A 25,554-nucleotide genomic window follows, 5' to 3' on the forward strand; every position below is an offset into this window, starting at 1 on the left:
ACATGGACTCAGTGTATGCTGACCGTGTCCAAAAGAAGGCCAGCTGCATTGCTGCAGACCCCACCCACCCAAGTAATAAACTGTTTGCCTTTTGGAAGAAGGTATAGGACCATAAAAACAAGAACCAACAGACTGAGGAACAGCTTCTTTCCCGGAGCTCTGAACTCTATCACCCCACCCTACCACGCATACAGACACACATACACACCTCACGCTTTAAAGGGCCGATACATGTGCTAGACACTTTGTAACGCCAACGCCACATTATAATTGTTTCCCTATTGTGTATATTTGTTCATTGTCATTCTCTGTCTTTTTAATCGTGTCTGGTTATAAGCTAATTACCACACAGAATTTTGTTATGTGACTGCATAATGACAGTAAACAATCTGAAAATTCTGTCCTCTAGAGTATGTAATTTCATCAAAAGATTCAGGGAATTGGGAGAAATCTCTGTGTTCAAAAGGGAAGGCTGAAAATCAATATCATGGCCATGACCTTTGGGCCCTCAGGCATCACTGCATTAAAACCGGGAGTGATTCTATTGTGGAAATCTCAGCATGGGCTTAGGAACACTTCCAGTAATCACTGTCTGTGAACTCAGTTCACTGTGCCATCCACATTCGCAGTGCTGAAAGATTTAAACAGGTTTTTCAGCAGCATATACTCTTATATAGTTTTCTAGGGAAGACCCTGCATATTTCAGCAAGACAAACTAAGACTAAACTACGTAGTATTTACTGCATCTATTACAAAAGTCTGAGCAATGAACTGGTCTGTCTGCAGTCCAGATCTTTGACCAGTTTAAAAACATTTGGTGGACCATGAAATGGAAAAATATGGCAAACACAACCCAGAACTGTTGAGCAGCTAGAATCCTATATTAGACAAGAGTGGGACAACATTCCTATCCCAGAAGTCCAAACACTTGTCTCCTCACTTCCCAGATGTTTACAGACTGTTGTTAAAACAAGAGGGGATGATACACAGTGGTCCACATTGGCCCTGTACCAACTTCTTTTAGACATTTACCATCAAATTCAAAATTGCAGTTTTTTAATGGTGAATTATCTTAATGCAGTCCTTTATGTTTATGACATGTTTTTCTATGGCCTATAGTGAAATAAATATGTATTTATGAGACATGCAAATCTTTGCATTGTATTTACGTTTTACACAGCATCCCAACTTAGCATTTATACACTAGGATTTCTTGTTATTTCTGGATTAATGCAACCACTGAAACCAATCTATCTGATCAGTGTTAAGTGATAGGACAACAAGGGCTACTTGGATGTGAAAAAAATGACTCTTTTCTGTGAAAGGCTTTAAATTTTTTACATCTATGAAAGTTGTATAATGCTGATTGCCTTTCAGACTAACTATGTTTTTAAAATCATATGCGGTTCATGCATACATGTCTTAATAAACTTAAGTTTCACACCTTAAATTTAAGGTGAGCACCCATAAACATTGAAATGGCATGATTCACTAAGAGGTCTAGGTCCGGGTCCCCCCCTGTCCTCCATGAACCTGAAAGATAGGAGGGAACTATGACAAATAATCATTCTGCACAGTGAAGGTCAAACATTCCAGTGAAATGACAGTAAGCAACACACTGCCCTCACTCCAGCGTTAGTTTGTTTCTTTTTTGTCCCCTGTGCTTTACAGTAGGTGGGAGGACATCAAGTTAAAAATTCTTCTAAATTCTTGGTTAGGTCTCCCAAAAAGAAAAGATGGTAGCACGGTGGATCGATGGCTGTCTAGAAGGTTTTGCACTTGTGATTTTGTTTACTTTAGATGTTTAAGTTTCCTCCTGCTAAAGCATGCAGGTCAATAAATAGCTATTAGGTGTGACAGTGTGATTGTCTCTGTTTGTTGACTGTGTGACAAGTGATCTGTCTGGGCTCTTCTTTGTGCATTTAGCAAAATGCACGGGCTGTATCCCTGCATGATTTGAATTAGGAGCATATGAGGAATGTGAATGACTGAATAAAAAATTCAAAAGGCAGCTGTTCAGCTAGATTCTGATGATTTGTCTGAACTGCCAACTTGCATACTAAATCTCTTTTATGTGAAGTGGAAATGGTGATTTAGCTTTTTTTTTTTTTTGCTTTCATATGTAGACAAATGATCAGTTAGTACATGAATAACTTGGAAAGCAAAACTGTGTATTCATGTGCATGATCTTTGTTCTTTGCATTCCTTACCATGTTCAGCGGCAAACACTGAGTAACATACATGTGTGGTTTGTGAAGTCACTTGACAGGGAAATAAAAAAACATAACCACTCCTTTTAAAAAAATCTTGACCCTAGCATTATATTTCTGCCATCCAGGGATATGACAAGCCACTGAAACATTCTTGTTTTGGATACAGCCTAATGGAAGTAAAGTGGGCCTATCCACAGCTCCTTTCTCCGAGTTGTTTTATTTACTGACTCTTACCAAAACCATGCAATTATGTAGATTCCACAGATTCTAGCATAACTGATACTTTCTCTGAGACCACACAAAAATAAATAGTCTGGCAGTGCATATGTGGCATGATACTTCAGGACACTGTTTGACCATAAACGCAACGATTTTCGAGGCAAGGGGTGGCACTCATGCATGAATGTTTGAGTGCTTAAATTAAAGCCCACCAAAAACTATAGCTTGTAAATCCAAGTCACCACATCGGCACCGCCTGACACAGATTTGGTCTAACAAACTGTGACGCTCATTATGTGAAAATGTGCTTCATTAGTGACTCCTTGATGGCTGTTTTGGAAGACCACCTTAACAAGTTCACAAGTTCCTTTTTCCAACTAATTACCTGTACAGTTGACAGTTGCTGTGCGGTGGTGGCTGTTTGTTTAGAAAACAAAGGAGCAAACCAAAAAGAACCAAAGCAGACAACATGTCAAGTCGACTCTTTCTTCATAAAACAGCTGTGTTTACAGTTGGTAAGCTAAAAGAGGATGTAACTTTCATTTAGAAGCATGGGACTCTGGTTAGCTTACAAAGTGTAAACATGTGGAGTTGCACGGCGTGGACATATTCTAAAATTTACGATGGGCAGAAACCTTTAGAGCCACTGGTAGATGTGCATTGCACTGTATGCTGTGCATGTGCTTTAAGAAACTTTTTTTTTTACTTATATGGTAAAACCACAGTCCTAAAAAGTACATTTTTAAGCTTGGTATTAGTTGTCAAAGGAGAAAAAAAGCATAGCAGATCCAACCAAACCTGACTAACTTGGGTGGATCTGCTATGAGATCCTGTGATTTATTTATTTTTTATTCAGTGAAATCTCCTCCCTTTTCCCAGAAAAAACATTTCTGTAGAAGAAAGAGAGAACAATATGTTATTTGCACTTACTGGTCACTTTATTATGTACAAATGTTTAACTGCTTCTTAAACCAAATGTCTAATCAGGCAATCACATGTCATCACCTCAGCACATTAAGGTTATAGACATGGACAAGATGACTTGTTGAAGTTTAAACTGAGCATGAGTGGTACTGAGTTGTTGAGAAACTGCTGATCTACTGGGATTTTCCCACCTCTAGAGTTTACAGAGAGATTTGTCCAAAAAGGAGAAAACATCCAGTGCGCAGCAGTTTGGTGGAAATGGTTTGTTGATGCTAGAAGTTAGGGGGAAATGACCAAACTGCTTTGAGATGATGGGAAGGCAACAGCCACTCAAATAACCACTCGTTACAACCAAAGTATGCGTACGAGCATCTCTGAATGCACAATACATCAAAGCGTGAAGCAGATGGATTACAGCAGACCACGCCATGTGGTCTTCTGCTGTTGCTCAAAGGATTGCTGACAAACTAAGGCTGCGTGGACTCGCCAAAATTGTAGAGTAGAAGATTAAGAAAATGTTTCGTGGTCTGATGAGTCTCAACTTCTCTTGCAGCATTTACATGGTAGGGTCAGAATTTGGCATAAAACACATAAAAGCATGGATCCATCCTGCCTTTAATGGTTCTGGCTGGTGGTGCTGTAATGATTTGGGGTATTTTTTCTTAGTGCCTCTTACTAACAGCTGAACATAGTTTCAACGCCAAAGCCTACCTGAGTATTGTTACTAACCATTGTTACTAATATCACAAAGAATGAAGGCAGTTCTGAAAGAAAAAGAGGGCTACAAAAGTAAACAGATTTCAACTCAGAGACTCGGCTGCATTATCTTAATGCTAATGTCGGGGGGGGGGGGAGCAGTGACATTTAGTAGAGCTGTGGGATGACTTTACATTATTTATATTCTTTGTCAATTATGTGAATTTGTTTGTCAGGAGTTGTGAATGTTGAAAAAAAATAATGAAGAAGCTTGTGGCGCCTTCATTGATTTAAAGATGAAGCACTTAGTTTGCCCTCAGTCACTCGGTTGATTCTCAGGCTGACAATATAAATTTGCGTGGGAAGGCAGAGGAATGAGACATTGCTGATATCTGGCTTGTGGCACCACTGTGGACATATTTATTCCTTGAAAAGAGCATTTAGTGCTTTTGGATCTATATGAAGGTTTTTTTTTTTAACCCAGTCTGTGTGGGTTGTGTTACGTTGTAAATGAGTTTTTCCTCATCCATGGTTTACTCTCGATGCCACATTTTAGGTCAAGATGACACATTTCAGATGACCAGTAACCACAAATCCCAAGTTTAACGACAAGCAACAAGTTTGTTGCTCATAATAGCAAGAATCTGACACTGTTGTGAGTGGGAGTGTGGTTCTGATTGCATGGGGCAAACAATACAGCTTTTGAGGAAAAAAAAGGAAGTTGTTTATGTAAATGTGTAGGAAGTAGAGGCTGCTTTGAGCACATCACCATCACTTCCTATGACTAAATTATATGTAAGATGAGCATACAGAGACATTTCCCATAGTGACACATCTCAATCAGGTTATCAGGCAACTGCAGCTGACAGTAATCCAATGCTTTATGACCTTGATCCTATAGTGATAAAAGAGACATTGCACATGCTGTATCAGGGCAAAAGGTGCAACAACCATAGAATACTTATCATCCATTTGTTACTGTTGTCATTCACAAGGCAACACTAGTAAGGTTGTCAACAGGGTGGAAAGAATAACAATCCTGTGTCTCACTGTCAGCTGGGTTGAACAAAACTTTTAAGCTAAAAATATAAGATGAAGAAGCCGTTTCAGCAGAGGGATTTATTCTTCAAGACAATTTCATAACAATCTTATTGCATACGTAAGTGCCTGTGGGTGTAGGACAAGAGGTATAGATATTTTATTTTGTTTTACTTTCTCCAAAGCCTGAGGTGGTTCATAATTAAATTCCCAAAACGACAAAACTGTGATGTGTATCACAATGTGAGTACGGGGCTTATCAAAGTTCAGAAAAGTACAATTTAGAAGGTTTTTCAGGAGCCGGCTTAAGAGAAAACATAAATAATAAATAATTTGATAAACAAACTCAAAAAATACAAACTCAATTCAGAAAAGATAGATATATAGATATAGATATAGATATATATATATATATAGATAGATAGATATAGATATGTGTGTAAATGAGAATACAAAATTAGAAGAGCAAAGAAAATCTATACAGAAACTATGCAAACATGATCAGTGCTAGTCCAGTTTGTCCTCTTTTTACCATGCAATACTTAAAAAAATATCAAAAGGACATTTAGAGAAAACGGCTTACAAAAAGCAGCAATTACAGCTAGCAAGATAAAAATACTCTGTCCTGGATTATAGGTATTACGGTATTAAGATACTGCGTTGGCTAAAGCCACAGAGTGCCGCGGTGTTGTATGAGAACATTTTATGTGACAAGAAAATCTCCAGTCAAAATTGTATTTTTTTTATTTGCTTTTTGAGCGTCTTAAAACAGCATGCTGTCCTCTTGTGCAGTCATTCATTTTGATAAATGTGGGACCTGACTCTGTTTGGCTTGCTGGTCATGCCACGATGGCCCAGATGCATCCATCTTTTAAGAGTAAAGGCAAAATATAAATATCAATAAAAAGACATTCAGACCACTTAATAATTTATCATTTTACTAAGCTTTAAATGATATACCGTGATCCTATTTTGTCATATTAGTCTTCATTTTTGAACGTAGATACAGAGAGGAAATGAATACTGGCACAATAAGTTCTCCAAACCTTGTTTTTCACCACCTCTGAGATTTTTGCCGTCCGAAATGCCAAACAAATCCAAATCCCCTGATAATTTGCAGGTCTCAGCAATCCATTATTAACGGCTTGACTTTCTATGAAGTCAATTTTGTGACCATTATATCTCACTATGCTTTTAATATCCCACATATCCTTATTATGGTTTTCTGAGAAAATACACAAAACCAGCATATAAAGGATCCATGTAATGCCTTACATCTGCAATCCAGTTGGATAATTGTTTCAGGGATCTTGGCCAGACGCAAAAGCACAGCTTGTCCACAAGTATATGCTGTATACAAGTAAAAGGTCACATTATGCTCCATTTTCCTGCAGTCTCAAATCGGCCTATATATGGCAAAGATCCAAACATGACCCACCCTCTGGCGTGGAGATGTACAAATTCCATTACATTTGTGGTTTAGCTTACAAAGATCACATACTTTATACTACCAGATGGGTATAAGATAGTTGCAATGATAGATATGTCATGAGTTTCTGCTGTTACAGACAGCTGAATGTTACAGTGGCTGAATCTGCTGTGGAATTTTTTTTGTAGCTGCAAATGAAATTTACGAAACCATAAACGTGGTTTATTAAACGAAGAGAGGCACAGGAAGGGAAGTCAGTAAAAACCGCAGATATTGGAAAATGCATAGTATAATAAAAATGGGCGCATAATAACTGAGCTAAAATCATGTGGGGGGGTTTATATACTTTTTTGGATGTTATCATGCTGATAATCAAATTGCCCCAATAACTCTGTTTTACAGTTCGTCACTTTTTTAAGTTAAAATCAAAGGTCAGCCAGCCGCTATAATGCCAAAACAGTATTTTTTCCACAAACACTGATTTTATTTAATTCCTTCCATACATTGTCCATTTTCCCCCTCATCGACTAATGCTGGTGCCATAAAGGCTCTGCTACATTTCATATGTGTCAATTCATTAATGAGGCGCACTGGCCCCATTACACTGTACGCTGCTTGCATCTCTGGGGAACAGGGGTAGCAGGGGAAAGCAGGCTTGCCAATGATTGCTCTGTTTTCCATAGTGCATAGCTTCCCTTTAATCATCTCCCTTTTTCAAAGTTCGCCTGTCGTAGCCTTGGGCGAGTCACATGCACAAACTCAACGCCGCTTCATCAATATTCTGTCATTTTTTCCTCACCACGGGATCTTTGTGTGATACATTTTGCTCACTATGATAAACCATATTGCCTAACTGTGTAGTTACCATGGGACTGAGCAAATGGTTTGAGGCAAAAAGACTTAAAATGGGCCATGACAGTCCCGTTCAGTGACAGGATGTAAGTACAACATGAGCTACATCAATAAAGTCATTTATAAGGGAAATACTTGATCTTCATGTGTGTGTGTGTGTGTGTGTGCTTTATGTGCAGAATCCAGTATACACAAACCTAGATAAGGTTGGGCTTTAACAACACCTGTGTATTGACTTATGACTAATGAAGTCTTCAAATGCCCCTATGATCACAACGGATACCAGCATCATTTTGTAAGACATCCTTTTTTCTGTTGCTATTCACAATTTAATATAATCCACTTTACAAAGTGATCAAATCTGATAAATATAGCCTTAAAAGTCTAAAGATGTTGGTTTGTAATTATGCATCTTACACTTTTATTTTTGGAGACAGGTTTTTTTTCCCACAAGTTTTTCAAGGTACACAGAGATTCACTGTCACATTGAATTAAAGGCATGATGAATTGTTTCCTCTACAACACTTATGAAGTCTGTATAATGTTGAAAATAAAGTTATGCCTCCAGGGTGCTGCAGAAGCGAGCGCACAAATTCAGTTCAACTTTCAAAACTTAATTTTACAACATAGTAAGACAGCGTGATAGCAAATCTGGTTTGATGCACTTATGCGATTGCATCAATGCAATGTACAGTATTAAATTAAGGCAGACGTTTTAAAATCGGTGTTTCGGCCGCAGTAATAAGTGATAAATATTCATTAGCTTTGTTTATTGCCCCCATATCTTCCCCACAATTTCTGTCAGGTATATAATTAAAATGGATCACACAGCATTTACACTATTGTGTGAATGCCAGGTTGCAAATCGAAACAAATGCAAAATAATAGCCAGATTTGTGTAACAATACAGTTTTACTTTACTTCGTGCATTCGCTCTAAGGAAGCAGCATAGTAACGGCGTGACAGCGCTGTCACCAGGAGACGCGCTGCTCTGGTTGAGGCTTTCTTGGGCTGTTCATGTCAAATCATGTTTTGGAATCCTGCTGTGGCAGATTTCTACCAGGACATAATCAGTTGTAATCAAGTTAAACGAGGAGGAAGTTAAAGAAAGTGCTGCAGCCTGCAGACTGATCCTTAAAAAATGGATTTATCATGAGCACGTGGCATGTAGCCCAGCAGTCTGTGGGGTGGGGTGATGATATGACATCACTCCAATGTCATATCAAGCCACATAGCTTGTAAGTGGTTGTGATGTTTTCTAACCATGATTTGCTTTTGGTGTACCATTTTCATTTGTGTTAGCACTGCAAGATTAACAGCGGAGTGATGTCTTTCTGATCTCATCTATTGTGAAGTCACAAAGGGGAAACATTGTTTGCTTTTGCCCTCTGTTGATGGATATTGATTGGATGAAAACAGCCCACATCTATATGCAGTCTGGTAGTTACCTGCTCCAAGCAACACTGCCAGTCACCTTTGAGGCAAATGTTTCCAGACAAGGACAAAGCAGACACAACGATGTGGAGACAACTGCTACTCGAAACATCATCGCAGAGGTCATTTGCTTGATGTGCTTTAGGCTAACCAATGTTATTTCTACTGAATCATTTTAATAATATGCTAAAAGTACTTTAAAGCCAGATGGCAAGCCTTGGTTGAAAGAATCTGCTGTTTATGAGTTGACTTGAACTGATGAGGAGGATTTTATGACATGTTGGACACCAGACTTAATAGTCATGTCTAGGGAATTATACCCACAGGGATTCAGTCCCCTGTGACTTGACACCATGACGGCTGATTTGTCAACAGCCTTACCACAAGAGACTGCATTAGTTCCTCAGTGTGACTGGGTAAAAAATCTAACTTGATCACAGTTGTGATGAACATGCAAAGTTATTCTTACTGTGGCCTTCCTCCTTGTGAGAAACTATTTGGTCTGTCCTCAAATTGGTCACTGGTCAGGGAAAGAGACTTGTGGCATGGCCAAGGACTTGGTATGAGCAGAACCGACTCCCTGACCCCTGTAATTGAGATGCAGGAAGAATACTGCATTCGTATCAAATGAAAAACTATTTTAACGCAGACAGGAGGAGCAGTTGCCAGGGAAAATAAGTTGATCGAGGAGTTGTCTGCCCCTTGTGGTTTAGTGGGAAGACCTGCTGTCGAGTCTATGATTAGATTGAACGTGCACTAATTTAGTACAGACTTGCAGCAGATGGATGTGTGCCGTGTCAAACAGTGACGACAACCCCAGATATGTGCTTATGAAAAGGACTGGTTGTTAATTAAGCAAGATAGGTGCTTATTACAGAGAGAGAGAGGAAAGGAGATGTACCAGCTGACTGAAAAGCCAGGGGACACACTCTGCACAGGTCAGCTTGGGGAGCACTGCAAATGCAGTGTGTGTGCTGAGAGCAAAAGTTATGTAGTCTGGCCGCATATTTCTTTTTTACCGAAAGGCACATAGCACGTACAGACATCATTCTACGGCCAGATAAGAGCTTAGGGCACTGACATTGTGCCGTCACTGGGAGTGTGACTGCAACTTCAAAGCCAGTGACACGTCAGCTTTTGATCTGAGAATAGGCAAGGGCGTCTGAAAACCACTGGTCAAAGTATAGTTCACTCACATTTCTGTTCTGAGCTGAAAGATGGCACACAGCTGCCACACTGTTAGAGAGCCACGAGAACTTATGATCTGTCTGCCTGCACACTCAGCTGTGTGCACAGAAAAACAGCATGGGTGATAAATATTGTAAGAAACACTTTAAGTGTGTGCAAACACAAAGACTTTAAGCCCGTTAACACCGGAATCTCATATGCTCATATGGCTGATTTTTGGAAATAATTACTCTCTGTAAGCATTTCCTCATGTTTGTCCACGTGAGCTTGCCAACAGCTTTTTACAGCGAGTAAACACTGTATCGCATATCCGGGCTGTTTGGGCAGATTTCATTTGAGGTGAAAAAAGCAAGTTTAAAGGTGAGGTTATGTTTGGATCATAGCACGCTAAGCTGTGTGAGCTGTAATACATTACAGGCTACTTTCCATTGCTGTTGCTGAATTTATTTTCTGTGGTTTGGTGCTGTTAAAAAAAATCTCTGCTTATCTTTTCTTGTGGAAATAAGAGCTATAAAGAGACAAAAAAGAACTGGACAATTAAATAAATGCATGATTAACTGCATTGCACACACACACACACACACACACACACACAGTGCTCGTTAAAATTCAAAATAATTAAAATGAAAGCTTGGATAAAATGATTCAATACAGAAAGGATAGAGAAGACTGAGCTTATTCTGTGTATCAAAGTCGGAAGACACCAGAGGCTTTACCCACAAATCTCCTTTGAATGGGAGCTCTGTTGTAAGATCACGGGTCAGCTAGGCATGAAAGTTTCACTTACATTTAGAACTAAAGCAAGACAGAAAAAGACCAAAAAGAGTGGGGACCTTGCAGAGTCACAGCGAGTAGGCAGAGAGAGAGAACAACGCAGTGAAGAAATATATGGTTCATGACAGGAAACAGGGCAATGGGGTAAAAGAAGAAAAAAAATATGTCTGAGGAGGGAAGTGGAGAGTTGACAGTGGTGCTGCAGTGGTGCTGCATACATGATTAAGCTTCAATGTAAATATAATTATATATATTTTTTGTTTAAGCTAAGGAGAAGATGTTTAAAAGATAAACCTGGTCATGCTCTTTACTTTATTATTGTCATCAAATTCATAAAAAAATCATAACCTACAAAAAGGTTATGAATATTGATCTTGAAGCCAAATCCTGATTTAGCTTATTCACTTGTGCAACGTAGCTCCATTGTATTTTTCGTTTGTTTGTTTCTATTTTAATTAAGACATATTACCTCCCCATACAATTGCACTGGGCAACATGTATCTTAAGAGCAATAAACAGGGCCCATTTGTTGTGGCTGTATATATACTGCATCCTGCGGGCGCAAGTACCCGTTCGTGCACCAAACGTGGATTAATCAGCCACTTTAAATTGTGCTCAGCAAATAAACTCCTGCTTGGGAAACATTTGTAACTTCCCGGTGCCCAGTTGCTGTAAGAAATTCATAAGCCTCTTTTAAAAGTTAAACTACATGCATTTACGTCTCCTGAGTAACCAGCAGGGGAGAGGATAAATGCCACATGCACAGCTGGGAAGTTGGGAAGTACTCAGAGAGTGAGGGACTAAGTAGCACCTGTTTGGTTTTGCGCCGTTCATGGAATTCATCAACAAGAAGCAATATGCATTAAATGTATTATGCATTTATTATGCACAACGTATTTATATATTCCAAATATATAAGCTGTCATGTCAGCTGTTACCGGTATATAATAATAAGCTTTACTACATTAATAATAACACTGCTGTATAGTTCACATTTGTGTATTTTTTTTGCCAAAGTTAAAGGATTTATCTTAATTCAATATTGGAATTAATAAACTGTTACAGTTGTTAAAGAAACATTTAAAGACATGCATTTGCACACTGTATCACTGGTAGATCAGTGAATAAAGATACAGCACTGTTCCTGTAAGTAATATATAATATAGATGATATGATGCATAAAACAGGACAAGAGCAAGGCTACGTACATCCCTGCAGGATTGGCCTCAAAGACCTTTATAGTGCCTATAAAGAATAGGAAATATATGCCTATATATCTATATATACCACTTTTTTTTTCAGTGCAGACAGTATATACACTGTATATTTAAAATTATAGAATACATAGCAAATATATATCATTGCAGGAGAAGATGGTTTAATGGGGTTTTCAAATGGCTCATTTAGCTCTGTTTATTTAAATAATTATTTAAAATATTTTTAATGAAAATCAAGAGCTACGTTTCTGCGCTGATCTGTCATATTTAAACCATTTAGAAATTATTCAGAAGACATCATTCAGTGGAAAACATCTGTACAGTTAGCAGCGTTTGAAGATAAGTCTTTTTAGCAACACTTCTAATATCTTAAGGTCCTTGTGTTGTCGGTGTTTTATATGGTCCTTAAATTGAAGTTATTGAAGTCCTGGGACTGAATAATAATCTAAAAATGAATACAGCTTGCACTTCTATTGAGTAAATGCTTCTATCAACTCCCTCATCAGTCCTTATTATAGATTGTAGATATCTCACACTAATGCCACCTTTAGTGTCATTAGGAATTGGAGCAGCTATCACATAGCATGATAATAGTCATTTGTTAGGATGTCACTGAAAACAAATGCTATGTAATATCCTGATGTGAGGCGCCGGGGAGGTGCTGTGTCTGTGATCGTCATTGTGATTTTAATGAGAATGTCAGTGCTGTCAGTAATAGGTAGCAGATTATAAAAAGAATCGCATATCTCCGCTCTGCTTCCTCACATACCATGGGGACATGCGTTTCTTCTACACCGTCTTTTGTGTGTATGTGTCTGCGTGTGTGCGTTTTTTGTGTGTGTGTAATTTTGTCTTCCATTAGGCTTTCTGCTGACATCTGTTTGGATGTCATGTCTTCCATCTATGTTTGGCCACATGGAGCTGACCTTTGATGTTAAAGAAGCTTCATTAGCAAACATAATTAGTTTCAATTTGCAAGGTTATTTTGTCACTTTCATTTCCTCCCTGGATTTTTCGTCTACTCACTTTCATCTCACCAGATCTCAAAGACATACTGCCATCTAGTGGCCTTTGCAGTTGGTTGCATTTGAGGGTTATTTGTTGGAGTGGTAGTATTTGTTCATAGGCAACGTCCAGTTAGACGAGAGGCAGACTTTTCTCAGAGGCTTGTTTATAATTGTGTTAAGTTTGCAAAACCTTTCTCTTTTGCAAACTTAACACAGACTTTTTAGGGGGTTTTTTTCAGTTCATGAATCTTTCAGATTTTTTTAAATTCTGTTTCAAATAGGATAATAAATTAGCTGCTGCTTAAAATACCTTTTCACTTGCATCCACGTGAAATAATGGCCACACAATACTTGATAGAGGTATTAATCGAATGTTTTCATATGTGTCATTCCTAGTTCAGTTCCCACTTTCACAGGTTCTGTTTTTTGCCAGCAGATCCTGAGGAAAACTGTGAATCTCACTTGTTAGACTTAACTTAATGTATGAGGTTTAGTCAAACATTGCCAGTCAATCTCTTGTATTGAGTGTAGCCTCGACCCTCTGGGCAGTATCAGAGCTGCTCAAGTGCTTTGGCATCAGTGTGACAGGATTAACACATCAAAAGCAGTGTCAAGGCCTACAGCAGCGTCACACAGTCAGTACAGCACCTTTCATGTTCTGCTCAGGTTCTCTACAATTTCACGTAAGCCAACAGCAAGTCAGACGGAAAAAGATAATGGGGCCAACCTGCTGCTATCAGGCTTTCCCTCAGCTTCAGTGAAATATGTCAAATTCTGTGTGTTTGATGAAAGATTGGAGTTCAACAGGCTCAAGTCAGGAAACGATATCTGACTTTGTCACATGGCTGGGATGCAAAGGAGCATTTATGTCTGGCATTCAGTTTGAAATGATTGCTGCAAGCCTGCATAGTCTTCCTTTCCATGATGCAAACATTTGATAGTCAACAGAGAAGGAAAAATTAAACCCAAATCGTTTGGTACGAGTTCAAGTGCGAAGATGTCTTCCTGAGGTTTATAATCAGCTTGTTAAGGTGTGTTAGTGAGCAAAAGTGAAATGCTTCTCTACCTTTTTCACACGAGATGCATCCAGAGTAACAGTAAGCTTTATTCATCTCACTCAAATGCAAGTTTTCAACCTGCCATTTCTCATCCACTGTGTGTCAGAAATGTCTTAGTTTAATTTAGTGTTTGTATTTTCTCTCAAATGATTTTGCAGCCACATACTGTTGTTAGTAACACTGTGGGATTTGGTTTTTTAATGACTAATCATGACTGTCAGTAATAGTAATGTTATAGGAGCTTTACCTTACAATATAAACCACCTTGAGGCAATTGTTGTTATGATTTGATGCTATAGAAATAAGAAATAGGAGCATTTGACATGTACTTTTTAGAAAAACAGCACATTGTCTTTTTCATATGTCATACATATATTAGGAGACATAATGCCTTATTGACTTCAATTTGTGTAATTACTTCAATCAGTTTGACTTTGTAGACATTTTCTCTTTAGCTGCTATTTTTTTATTACATTAACTCTGCAGAGTTTTTAGATACAAAAAGACTGTTTTGAAACATAATGAATAGCTTATAGCTGTTAATAAACGCCATATTAATGTGCAATAAAAATGTAATTCAGTAAATATTTCTGACCATCTATTCTTGTAGGTACTGCTGGACTCATATTTTGTTTAATATTTGGGGCTGTGATGTGAGGAACTGAAGTGAAACTGATTTTTCTGTATTAATGTTACATTGTAAGCATATAAAAACATCAATAACATCCCTGAAACTGTATTTATGATATGTATCATCCTTGATTGGAAATCAGACTTCATGTACTTATACAGGAGGCTTTTTTCCTATCTCACAATGACCCCTGTCCTTGTGTAGGTGGTTGACATAAAAGAGAAACTAAAGGACTTCAAGAAATTTTGGTCCAACCTGCCTGAGGCGATGTGTGTAGAAGACAGAGTGACCGCTGGAAATGCCAGCGAAGAGGAGTGCTGGAACGGACACACCAAGGGCAGGTAAGGGCAACAGAGCCTGAAGCTAATGCCAGCTAACACAAAAGGGTAGAAGTCCAAAGTCTGTTCAACCTGCTTCATATTAAGAAGTCTAAGCCTAGAATTAAGAATCAGATTATGTGCTTTCACCTGCTCTGCAAGAGCTTAGCATGCGTTTTGATTTGAACTAAAAGTAAGCTGTTGTCTTAAACATTATAAAAAAAACTTTTCTATGTGGTTTCAATTCATCTCGTGTAAAATATCATTTGCTTCCATGCGTTTTGAATTTGGTGGCATATTTGTGAAATTGTGTTTTTCTTCTTCTTCTTCTTTTGTTTTTAAATGTTCAACCAGCATCTAGATCCATCTGTTATTTTGGTTTCATTTTAAAAAGCTAACATTTGCATTAGGGCTCCAGATTCCCTGGCCGTTACTGATCTAACTGAGAAATCGATTTTTGCTTTTAATCGTTATATCAGCTATATGATTTTGAATATTTTAAACTTCTTTAATTGTTTTAATTGATATTCAATGCTATTTTCAGTGGTAGAAAAAAACAACATCAATTAAAGAAGTGAAATTTTGCCTCTTTCACCTCAGCAACATTTCAGACGTGTGTATTTTCCAGAGTGATCTGGACTTATGGAGAACAATTGCTGCTGTGTCAGATGATCTGTGGAATTCCATCACATGACAACCTGCCGCTTATTTATCGAGCAGGAGTGCATTCAGCTGACACGTTTTCCCGAGAGAAATATGTCAAAAGAATGTCAGAACATTACCCTACACGACTGGGTCAAATGTTCATTTTGCCAACATTGTTGTTACCTCAAAGAGCAATTCCCAAGTGCTGTACTGGACCCATGACTCAAAACATTTATGGAATTCGACCGTGTTTAGCCTGTCTCTGTTTTTGTTGAGTGAATGCTTGTGATGAGATTTCAGAGAAAGCAGTCTATAACAACTAAACAAAGTAAAGGTTTTCTTTGTTTAGCAACTAAACAGTATCAGTGAAAACTGTTTTTTTTTTCTTTTCTTTTTCCATCAAGGTACTTTCCTGAGGTCCAAAAGGATGGCCTTACCAACCAGGTGAATAACCCTGAAGTGGGTGTTGACATCACACGCCCAGACACACTCATCCGTCAGCAGATCATGGCTCTGAGGGTGATGACTAACAAGCTGAAAAATGCCTACAATGGCAATGATATCTACTTTCAAGACTCAAGTAAGCCATTTGCCACTTCTGTCATACACACAAATAGAACAACTCACTACTAATAAGCTGTCTGCCTAACCCTAAGGCAAAGGTGATCAGCGTCAGTAAAACTGCAAGCAGAACTAAAGGTGCAAATAACAAAAATTGTATAATAATAATAATAATGATAATGATAATAATAATAATAATAATGATAATAAACAAAAACAACAACAAAAAAAACGTATCTTCTGCCAGGTTTATGAAATTTTGAGACGTCACACTGAGTGTGCAAAATCACGTTCTGTTTAACTGTACAAATGACACCATTGTCAAAGGAGCTTACAAAGAAAAGCATCTGGACTTCTTTAAGTTGCTTGAAGACGTTTCACCTCTCATCCGAGAAGCTTCTTCAGTTCTAAGGTCAAATGGTGGGGAGTCCCAGATTTAAACCTAGTGGGAGTATCCCCCCAAAGAGGGACAAAAGGACCCCCTGGTGATCCTCTAATCGCCTGAGCCAAGGTGTGAAAATGGGTGTGGGTCCCAATCAGCCAGGGATTCGGGTGAGCTCATTGTGAAACCTGGCCCCACCTTATCATGCAAATTCCTGAGGTCAGATGACCCAGGATGTGAGGGGGTCCTTTTGTCCCTCTTTGGGGGGTTACTCCCACTAGGTTTAAATCTGGGACTCTCCACCATTTGACCTCAGAACTGAAGAAGCTTCTCGGATGAGAGGTGAAACATCTTCAAGTAACTTAAAGAAGTCCAGACGCTTTTCTTTGTAAGCTCCTTTGACTACGATGACCTGGATGACTGAGAACCTTCACAGACAAATGACACAATTACACTAATAAACAAAAAGTAAAGAATCACAAGTAAATACTCACTGCTAAGTTCATTTTAGCCACTTGGGGGCAGTAGAAATAGGGAGACACATTTTTTAAACATCTTTGCAGATTTTTACTTAATGTCTACTTGATGAATAAAAGTTTAGCATTGAGTCTAATTTAAGAATTGTTTTAAGTCTCCCATAAGTTGATGAGAAATATATTTGAAGCTGAATGCTTGACTGTGTTAACCAGGCAGTGTCTGTTTATTATTTACTGTTTAGCATGCGTGTAGTGTGTATATATTAGCATATCTGAACAACACTGAGTTTGTGATACAATGTGCTGACCGTAAAATTAAGACAATTTAAGAGACTAAAGGAAAACAGAGAATGACACATTTCCCACCAGGTGGGTGATAATCATGTGATATTTAAACCCTTTAATTTATACATGAGAAAGTTCCACAGTGTCTGCTGGAGATTTTGAGCAATGTTACACTGCTATTGCAGTGCTGTGCTCATTCTGGCTTGTGTTACGGTATTGCAGGCGATGAAGGCAGTGGCTCAGGCAGTGGCAGCGGCTGCACAGAGGTCTGCCCCACATACATGGATGGTACGGCTGCGACTGAAATCCCCGTGGTGAGAGCCGACCGGAGCGGGCCTGTGGATAACTCTGCCCCGCTCTGTGCACCGTCTGTAGCACTGCCAACCATGCTGGCCCTTTCAGCCTTGGCACTTCAGCGACAGTGGAGATAATGCTAGAGGAACAGGCTAAACATGGACAGCAGGGGTTTGTTTTTTTTCCTTTTTTCCCCTTTTTTTTTGCAGTTTTTTGTATTCAGGCAGATTGGAGCAGACAGCATTCAGACTGCCAGCTTCAAGGCAAGAAGAGTCTGCTCTGAAAAAGAGAGCAGTCAAGCATCATGAGTTCCCACTTTCCCAAAGATTGTGCAGTGCCATCCTTAGACTTGATATGTTTTGGCATCACTTCACCATCTAACAGCGATGCCACCCCTACTAACTCTGCTTCTGAGATTTTAGTAAAGGTATTATTGTAGGTCTTAATGTGGAAAAATATAACACGCACTTTGATTGTTTTGATTTTTTTTTTATTGCAAAAAAAAATAGTTTATTGTGTGTTGGAAAAAATGTTGAGAATGTGGTCATTTTATACACGTGTTATTTTTTTAAAGCAAAGGATCCTTTGATTTGATCTGAATGGAACATGTGGTTTTAACTGACACCTTATTCCATTGTCATGAACTTATGTGCCAACTATTCATTTCTGATGAGAAGCGTAATGCTGTCATGTTTATTTTTAGATCAAATGCAGCTTCTAAATTGTGTTTCACAATCATTTTAACTGTGTCATATGGAAAGATTGTAGTTAAACTATGTCATGGGTTGGTTATGCATCTGCACAGCTTTTAGCTATTCTCTTAAAAACCTTTCAGCAGCTGCATTGTGCTTAAAGTCACTGTTAGGGTTAAGATTGACATTTTATATACTAATTTGCCTTGCAGCAAATTCATTATGTGCAAAAATATTCTCATATCAAACTGGATCCTTAGGCTTCAAGAGTAGATAGCCTGGACAGATTTATTATGGAGCAGTTACTCACATTTAGAGAAGGTGCCGCTAATATATGGGTTATGCTGTCAAGGTAGATGCTGCCTCTGCAGCGTTGTGGTGTGCATGTCCTGGTATAAAATATATTTATACCATGTCAAATATTGTGATTGATAATATAATTAGTAAGTTAAGGGTTGCACAATGGGTCTCATGCAACCACTAAAATGCAAACTTGTCAGTAAAACTAATCAAATACAAAGAGGTGTTTAAGTGCTGCATACAAGTGTTCTTCTCACAGCACAGAGGAGGTCATGTGAAGTCACTGAAAAGCAGGATTATCTTCTTTAACTGTGTAAATGGACGTTTACCATTTTGCACTCGAAGACGATTACTATCAGTTCTTGGGCTGCTGTAACCTCGATGTTAATTTACAGTAACTGGGGCTTTTAGCATTTTCAAAAAATACTCTAGAAATATTTACAGGATTTTGAGATGATTCATTAATACTGTAAATGTTGTTTTCCCTCTTATTTTTAAGGTTCAGTAACCAAAGCATATTCTGTGTGTAAATGAACACTGTAGGACCAAAACTAAAATACTTTGTGACAGTATTAACAAGTTGAAATTACAAATTTAAAAAAAGAAAGAAAATTATATATACATAGACAGATAGATATATAGATCTATATCTATATACATCTATATATAATAGTTGCAAAAGGTTATGGAAATATTAGGAGAAGAAGCAGCAACAGCACATAGTGGTTACTGGAAATGTAAAGAAAGGGTCTCTAAATTTATCTGGAAAGCTTGAATGGTTGCGTCTGCAGCACAGACAGGCTTGAAGCCGGCCACAGTCACCTGTGAAATGAGAATCTGTGGAGACTGGACAGAGCTGAATGCTTCAGTGAAGTTCCTCACTAGAGCGTACTTACGGAGAATGTGAGAGGCCTGGCCGTGCTGAGGGGGGCGGACAAAACCAGCCTGTATGTACGTCCACTGTTCTCTGAGAGCCCGACAGGTTCATAACCAACAGGCCTGCTAAGCTTACATTTCCAAGGAATTAGCCTGTATTAAGTCCTTTGCGGCATATCACTGAATATTTGTTGAGCTTTTTCTTTATTTCATACGAGTCACTTTTTTAACCCACATTTATTTCAAGAATATAGAGGAAATATGTCAAAGTTTCATTTAAAAGGACCCATTATTCTACATTTTGATCTCATAAGATGCCCTTTTTATTGTTTTGTATCACTGAACCTTTAATATTTTTGCAATAAAATATTGAAAATGGATGTATGGTCAGACAAATTATGACTCACAAAAATGCTCAGTTTGGGTTTTTTGTTATCTCTTTGTTTGTTTTTCAGAATTAATGCATTGCTGTTTGATTTCAAAACTAATGAGGAAAGGTTTCTATGGGGTTTTAAAATAATTTCAAACTGAGGTTTGAAGAACTAGTTGAGCAAATATGCCTTACTGTTTTTGGTGCAATTAAGATGATTGCATTTTTGTTTTATTGCTGTTCTTGAGAATAAATTCTTATTTAAAAAAAACCCAAAAACAATTTGTAATCATATATGTTTTATATATATTGATGATTGAGATGGTAAATCAGGTTAAAACTGGTTAAAGTAGAAATGCATTTAATTGAAGACTGATTTAAGAGTGCGAGGTACTTGGTAGAACAATCGTGTGATTCATTTGCTAACATGAAATTAGATGCAACAGCTAAAAAACAACATGCTATTCAAAGAGAAGATTATTATTCTGCTCTTCTTCACAGTCGTGATAGCAGACAGGGTGCTCCATTACTATGAGGTATGTTTGAGCACTCAAGCGCATTTCAGAACAACAGGTGAAATCTAGGCTTCTTCTGTGTACTTTCTATTTGTGAATTCTGCTTTTATCAGAGGTTCAAAGCCTCTGTTTCTCCGCTGACGCAGGTAGAGCACAAAGATAAGGAGAAGTACCAGGAGACCGATGAAGATTCCTCCCAGAGTGGAGCCCAGCACAAAAACAGCCGGTCCTCCATCTGCATCTGTATAGATGAAACAGGAGATGGATTGCTGAAACCTTTGCAGTTGCAGGTTCATTGAATGTGAATGAAATCTGTAAATAAGAAGATATTTATTCCAACATAACAAAAAGAGGGTTTTTTTTATGTTGATGAGCCAGCGCCATGGATTTGAAAGTGGTCGGCAGTGAGTTGATATTTGTTTTGAAACATGCAATGTTGCCCTGTTTTATTAGTGTTCACTGAAAGGCCACACGTGTCAGTGGCGTATATATAATTGAGAAATTTTGCCAAAAAACTATCCATTAAAACCATAATCTGTCATTTTCAGACTTTGGTCTTGAACCGATCATGTTGGCAGTCTAATTTAGAAAATTCTGTTTTTTTTTTTCTTTAATAATTGTATGGGTTAGGTATGTCTACTCTTCATGCAAACCCAGGCCAACTCTTTGCTCCACGCACACTGTACACACTTGAGTGAAATCAATCTTTACTCTCACCAGTAAGAAATTACATCAATTTTCCAAAAATGTCCACCTATCCCACCGATCAAAGTTTTTCTTTCACTATTTGCTCACCATCCAGGGAAATGGCATAAGAATATCCCAGCTGCTCAGATGGAACATAGACTTCCTCATTAGTAATGGAAGGGAAGAAGGGAACCATGTTGTAGTCTCTGTTGTGTCCAATGGGGGCCATCTCATCTGGGAAAGTGGCGTTGGATGGAACAAACCTTCTCATCCATTCATCAAAAATAGCATCAGTGAAAGCATGGAGCACCTGCAAGGTACAAATGACAAATATCATTTTTATAAAAATGAAAACAAAGTGTGTCAGAGATTTTTTTTATCAGAGGAAACCATTGAATTAGGTTTTCACCAGAAAGATGGGGTCATTGGCTGCAGAGTGAGCCAACGAGCTGGTTCCATTGAGCATTGAGTGGACAAGATTGTGAAGGTTGTCAACGGTTTCGTCCAGTTCTCCATCAGGTTTGTCGTACCCTTCGAGAGCATTTCTGTGAGGTACAAACAACAGCATTAATTCATTTGTTCTGTGAAAGAGGTGGCATAAATGTAACATCATTAACAATGGTGAACACTCCACTTTTACCTAAAGCTAAAGGAGGAGTTGGTGAAATAGGGAGGGCTGTCAAAGTCCCGAATTCCAAGACAGCTTCTGACGTCAGTCATTGTAGGCAGAGTCCTGTTGCCTTGCCGGATCATCCCTCTCTGTATGAAACCTTCACTGGTTCCATTACAAAGGGTCACGAGACGATTGTAGTCGTCGAGACTGGAAATAAATTAGATACACGTAAAGAATTTAAATGTTTCACCAACATGTACCATGAACATTCGTTAATTGGTTACACATTTTTAATACAATTACTGACAATTGTTTCCCTCCAATCAGTATTTTCTTCTGACCTGTTACACACCACCCCCCATCTGGAGAACCTGGACTGGTTACTGATGAGGAAGGGGTTGTCTGGGTTTCTGCCTCCCAGCAGAGTGTCAGTACACACATCACACTCACTCTGCCCTGTGGCAAAGTTCCAATATGGGATTGCAAAATTCTCATTGCCAGTAAGTCTCTGCAGAAGAAAAGGAAACACTCGTGTTTCTATGAAAAAGTATTGCTAAATCAGCAACATGGCTCTATAGGGATGTTTTATAGGGCCAACTCTCTCTCGTTTATATTTTATATATATAATTTTTAGGTATACCATTTTTTTATTGTCTTTTTTTTAATGCAAGTTTAAAATGTCTTTGTGAAATATTGTAAGAATGATTTGTCTGTCAATTTTTCACCAAAATGTTAGTCATCAGTAAGCTTATTGAATATAACATGCAATAATCTGAGCTTTAAACAGATGTCCCTTTGACAGGTCATTTATGTTTCATCAGTGAATTTAAACAAGAATTGTGCACGCAATTTAAAAATCTGATGAGCCCAAATTTTTAAAAAAATGCAAATTGTTGTGCAAAGGATACACTCCTCTACTCTCCACCACAAAAAATATAATATTTTAAGAGATGTTTAAAAAAATACAAAAATAATACAAAATTCCAAATACCTGGAGTTCTCTTTCCAAACTCAGGAGGTGATACCTGTGCCAAGTAATGAATGCTGGCCCTTTGTGTGAGAAATCAATGGCTTTGAAGGGACGACCTGGACCTGGAGGAAAATGAATTGTTTCATTAGCTCCTCTTTAGTCTCACAACAGTTCTGAGCTTAATAAACACTATATCTAATGCCTAAAAATATGAATTTTATAACAAACATATGAGAACGTAAAACAAAAAGTTAAGTAAAAGCATTCCTCTTATCAGTTTATATGTTACAGAATTTTTGTAGTTACAGTAAAAAAGGTCTATACTTGGAATTTGTCAGGCTTCATAAAATTTCATTAAAAAAGGGGGGGAATCTGCTTTGTAGGTATAGTATTTGTCTTATTTGATATTTTTATTATTGTTATATTCCTGAAAAAAAACCCACACATTTAATGGTTGTAGTGGTTTTGTGTAAATATGACCATGATGGTTTACCAAGCAGAGTGTCTCTAACAGAGTAGTAATGCTGCCAGACAAAGAAGTCATAAACGGAGATGTTGGCAATCTGTGGCTCGGTTCCATTTGGTCCGAGGAGTCCGAGCCAGTGCTGAGTGGCGATGACGTAGTCTGGGTGGATGCTGCTCTTGGCCAGTTCCAGAGCGTCCAGGAACTCTTGGAGCTCTTCAGGGGTCAAGGAGTGGATATTCTTCCGCACAACGGGAGCTTTCCTCTGGTCACAGTTTGGTCCGATCCAGCCAAACTTGCACTGGCCGCAATCATAACCTGCAAAGTTACCTGCAACATAAAGAGCAAATTAATTGTCAAATTGTGCACAAACATGTAGTCACAAAACACTGTACAACAAAATAATAAAACCTAAAAATGCAGTTTAAATGCAAAAGATAAAAACAGTTACTACTGCTAAGAATCTCAGAAGGCCTCATTAAATAAAAAGCAGACAACAGACAAGGTTTAACACAACCCTTTACCTAGTTAAATCTAAGTCTACTTTAACCATTTACGGATTTAACTTTTCTTATTTATCTAAATAAGCTGGTCAGTACCCACCAGTACATCTGCAAGTCTGATTGAAGAATTTGGTCGGCCACCTCTCTCTGTCATCAACATTCCTTAGTCTGTACGGTCCTCCCCAGGGTTTGGTGTCGACTCGAACAGCAGTGCAGCTTCCTCTTCCCGACAGTGAGCCACACACATTGGCAGGGTCTGAGCCCACAGCAGGGCAGCACTGCTTGGACAAAATCCCCTCCACTGTGCAGCACACTCGAGGAAACTGAGCCTCTGACAGGTCAGGGCCAAAGAGTAAACAAAGAAGACCAAGACCCAGAGCAATCATGATATATCACCTGTTTCTTTCAGTCAGCAGTGACAAATCAGTTTGTAGATCAAATCTCAGCTGTAATACGCTCAATTAGTTACCCCAGAAGAGTGTGGAATCTCACTCTGCTATGGTTCCTTGCTGTGTATCTTTGAATTAGATTCAGTGATAGGTTTAATATCTACAGAAACAACTCCTGCAGCTAAATCATGTTGTGTTCCAGTTGCCTCCATGCACATTAAGAAAGCCTCTGATTTCTGTTCTTGCTTTTGTAGAGGAGGATTAAGCCACTGGTCTTGTGATGATCACCTGACAGCAGAGCTGTGAGCCACACTAAGATCCGGATGAATTAACCAAGCAACTGCCTGAAGGAACTATTAAGGATATGTATAGAGACTTTATGCCAAAGGACTCCATTGTGATTTTTATTTGTTAGCTGTGGTTGAGTCATATTCAGCTATCCAAATAGAACAAAAATAGTTTTCAAATCAGTTCCCCAACTGCATGCCTAGTAAATCTAAATAAGAGACTAATCACTTTAATCCTGCCAGACGTTTTCTGAAAGTTTTGGAGCTTGTTAGTACAGGTTGGTTTTGAGCTTTTTGCCCTCCACATTTTCACCGCAGGTCTCAGCTGACATCTTCTGTTATTCATGTGATCTGCGGGAAGAACAGCAGTAGAGGTATTACGACGTTGTTTCAAAGAACTCTTTTATCTTTCACACACTATACATACAGTGTCACTGTCTGTGTGATTCCTAACAAATAAAGAGCAAAATGGCACGTGACAGTATGAAACTACTGGAAAAGGTTTGATATCCATCCATTCACTTCCACTTATCCTTTTGCAGGGTTGATAATTTGTGCATATTTGATATCAGTCACATAACCAGTGGCAGAAGAACTATGATATTTTAAATACACACAGCAGAAAACCCTACAATCAAAATGCATCGACATTAATTGTTGCCTAAACTTAATACCTGGTTGTGCCACCTTTAGTAGTAACAACTGCAATCAAGCATTTGTGATAACTGGCAAAGCATATTTCACATCGCTGTGGAGGACTTTTGTCCCTCTCTTTTTTTTTCTTTTTTTTTTTGCCTGTCCCGTTTGGCTCTTTTGCCATCAGAATTATTGTCTAAAGGAAAAGAAAGATGCCCAACGGATTTACTTTACCAAATTGACCATCCCAGCCTTGCCGTAATGGTCCATTTGATTCACCTTTTATTGTTTATTTTATTTTCACTTACTGAATACGGGACAGACTTGACTGGGGGAAAGAAAGAGGGAAAGAGAAACAGCTGAGAAGAGGGACGGGGGAGAAGGGCAAAAGACAAAAACCAACAGAACGGGCAGAAAAAAAAAAGAAAAAGAAAAAAAAATACATATATCAATCACCTGGATCACCTGCTGAGAAAGAAAAAAGAAAACAAGCAGAAGAGAACCCCCTCTTTTTCGCCGAATTTTTTTAAATTCAGGCACACCGGAGGCTTTTTGGGTATGAGCGGTCTGTTTAAGGCCATGCCAAAACATCACATTCTGATTCAAGTCCAGA

General features: G+C 38.4%; 2 protein-coding genes across 3 annotated transcripts in view; one reads left to right on the plus strand and one right to left on the minus strand.

The window, feature by feature from the left end:
* Window positions 1-20,154, plus strand: part of LOC146556742 (glypican-6-like) — a 78,159-nt gene extending 58,005 nt beyond the window's left edge. For both annotated transcript variants that reach the window (XM_085248917.1, XM_085248918.1), the window contains 3 exons: window positions 14,885-15,021; window positions 16,047-16,222; window positions 17,569-20,154. In XM_085248917.1, coding sequence (XP_085105043.1) covers window positions 14,885-15,021; window positions 16,047-16,222; window positions 17,569-17,777 — 522 coding nt within the window. In that variant the 3' untranslated portion in view covers window positions 17,778-20,154. The remainder of the gene's footprint in view (window positions 1-14,884; window positions 15,022-16,046; window positions 16,223-17,568) is intronic.
* On the minus strand, window positions 20,051-24,223 carry dct (dopachrome tautomerase). The gene is made up of 8 exons (XM_085248919.1): window positions 23,730-24,223; window positions 23,157-23,456; window positions 22,685-22,785; window positions 22,035-22,201; window positions 21,721-21,900; window positions 21,490-21,625; window positions 21,189-21,390; window positions 20,051-20,634 (listed from the first exon to the last, which is right to left on the minus strand). The coding sequence occupies exons 1-8, from the start codon at window positions 24,013-24,015 to the stop codon at window positions 20,459-20,461; spliced, it is 1,548 nt and encodes a 515-aa protein (XP_085105045.1). The 5' UTR covers window positions 24,016-24,223; the 3' UTR covers window positions 20,051-20,458.
* Window positions 24,224-25,554: the final 1,331 nt, after the last annotated feature.

This window comes from Mchenga conophoros, linkage group LG16 (genome assembly GCF_057382185.1).
Source record: "Mchenga conophoros isolate Kocher_MC1m ecotype Shallow Benthic linkage group LG16, M_conophoros_male_GT1.1, whole genome shotgun sequence".
NCBI classification, from domain to species: Eukaryota; Metazoa; Chordata; class Actinopteri; order Cichliformes; family Cichlidae; genus Mchenga; species Mchenga conophoros.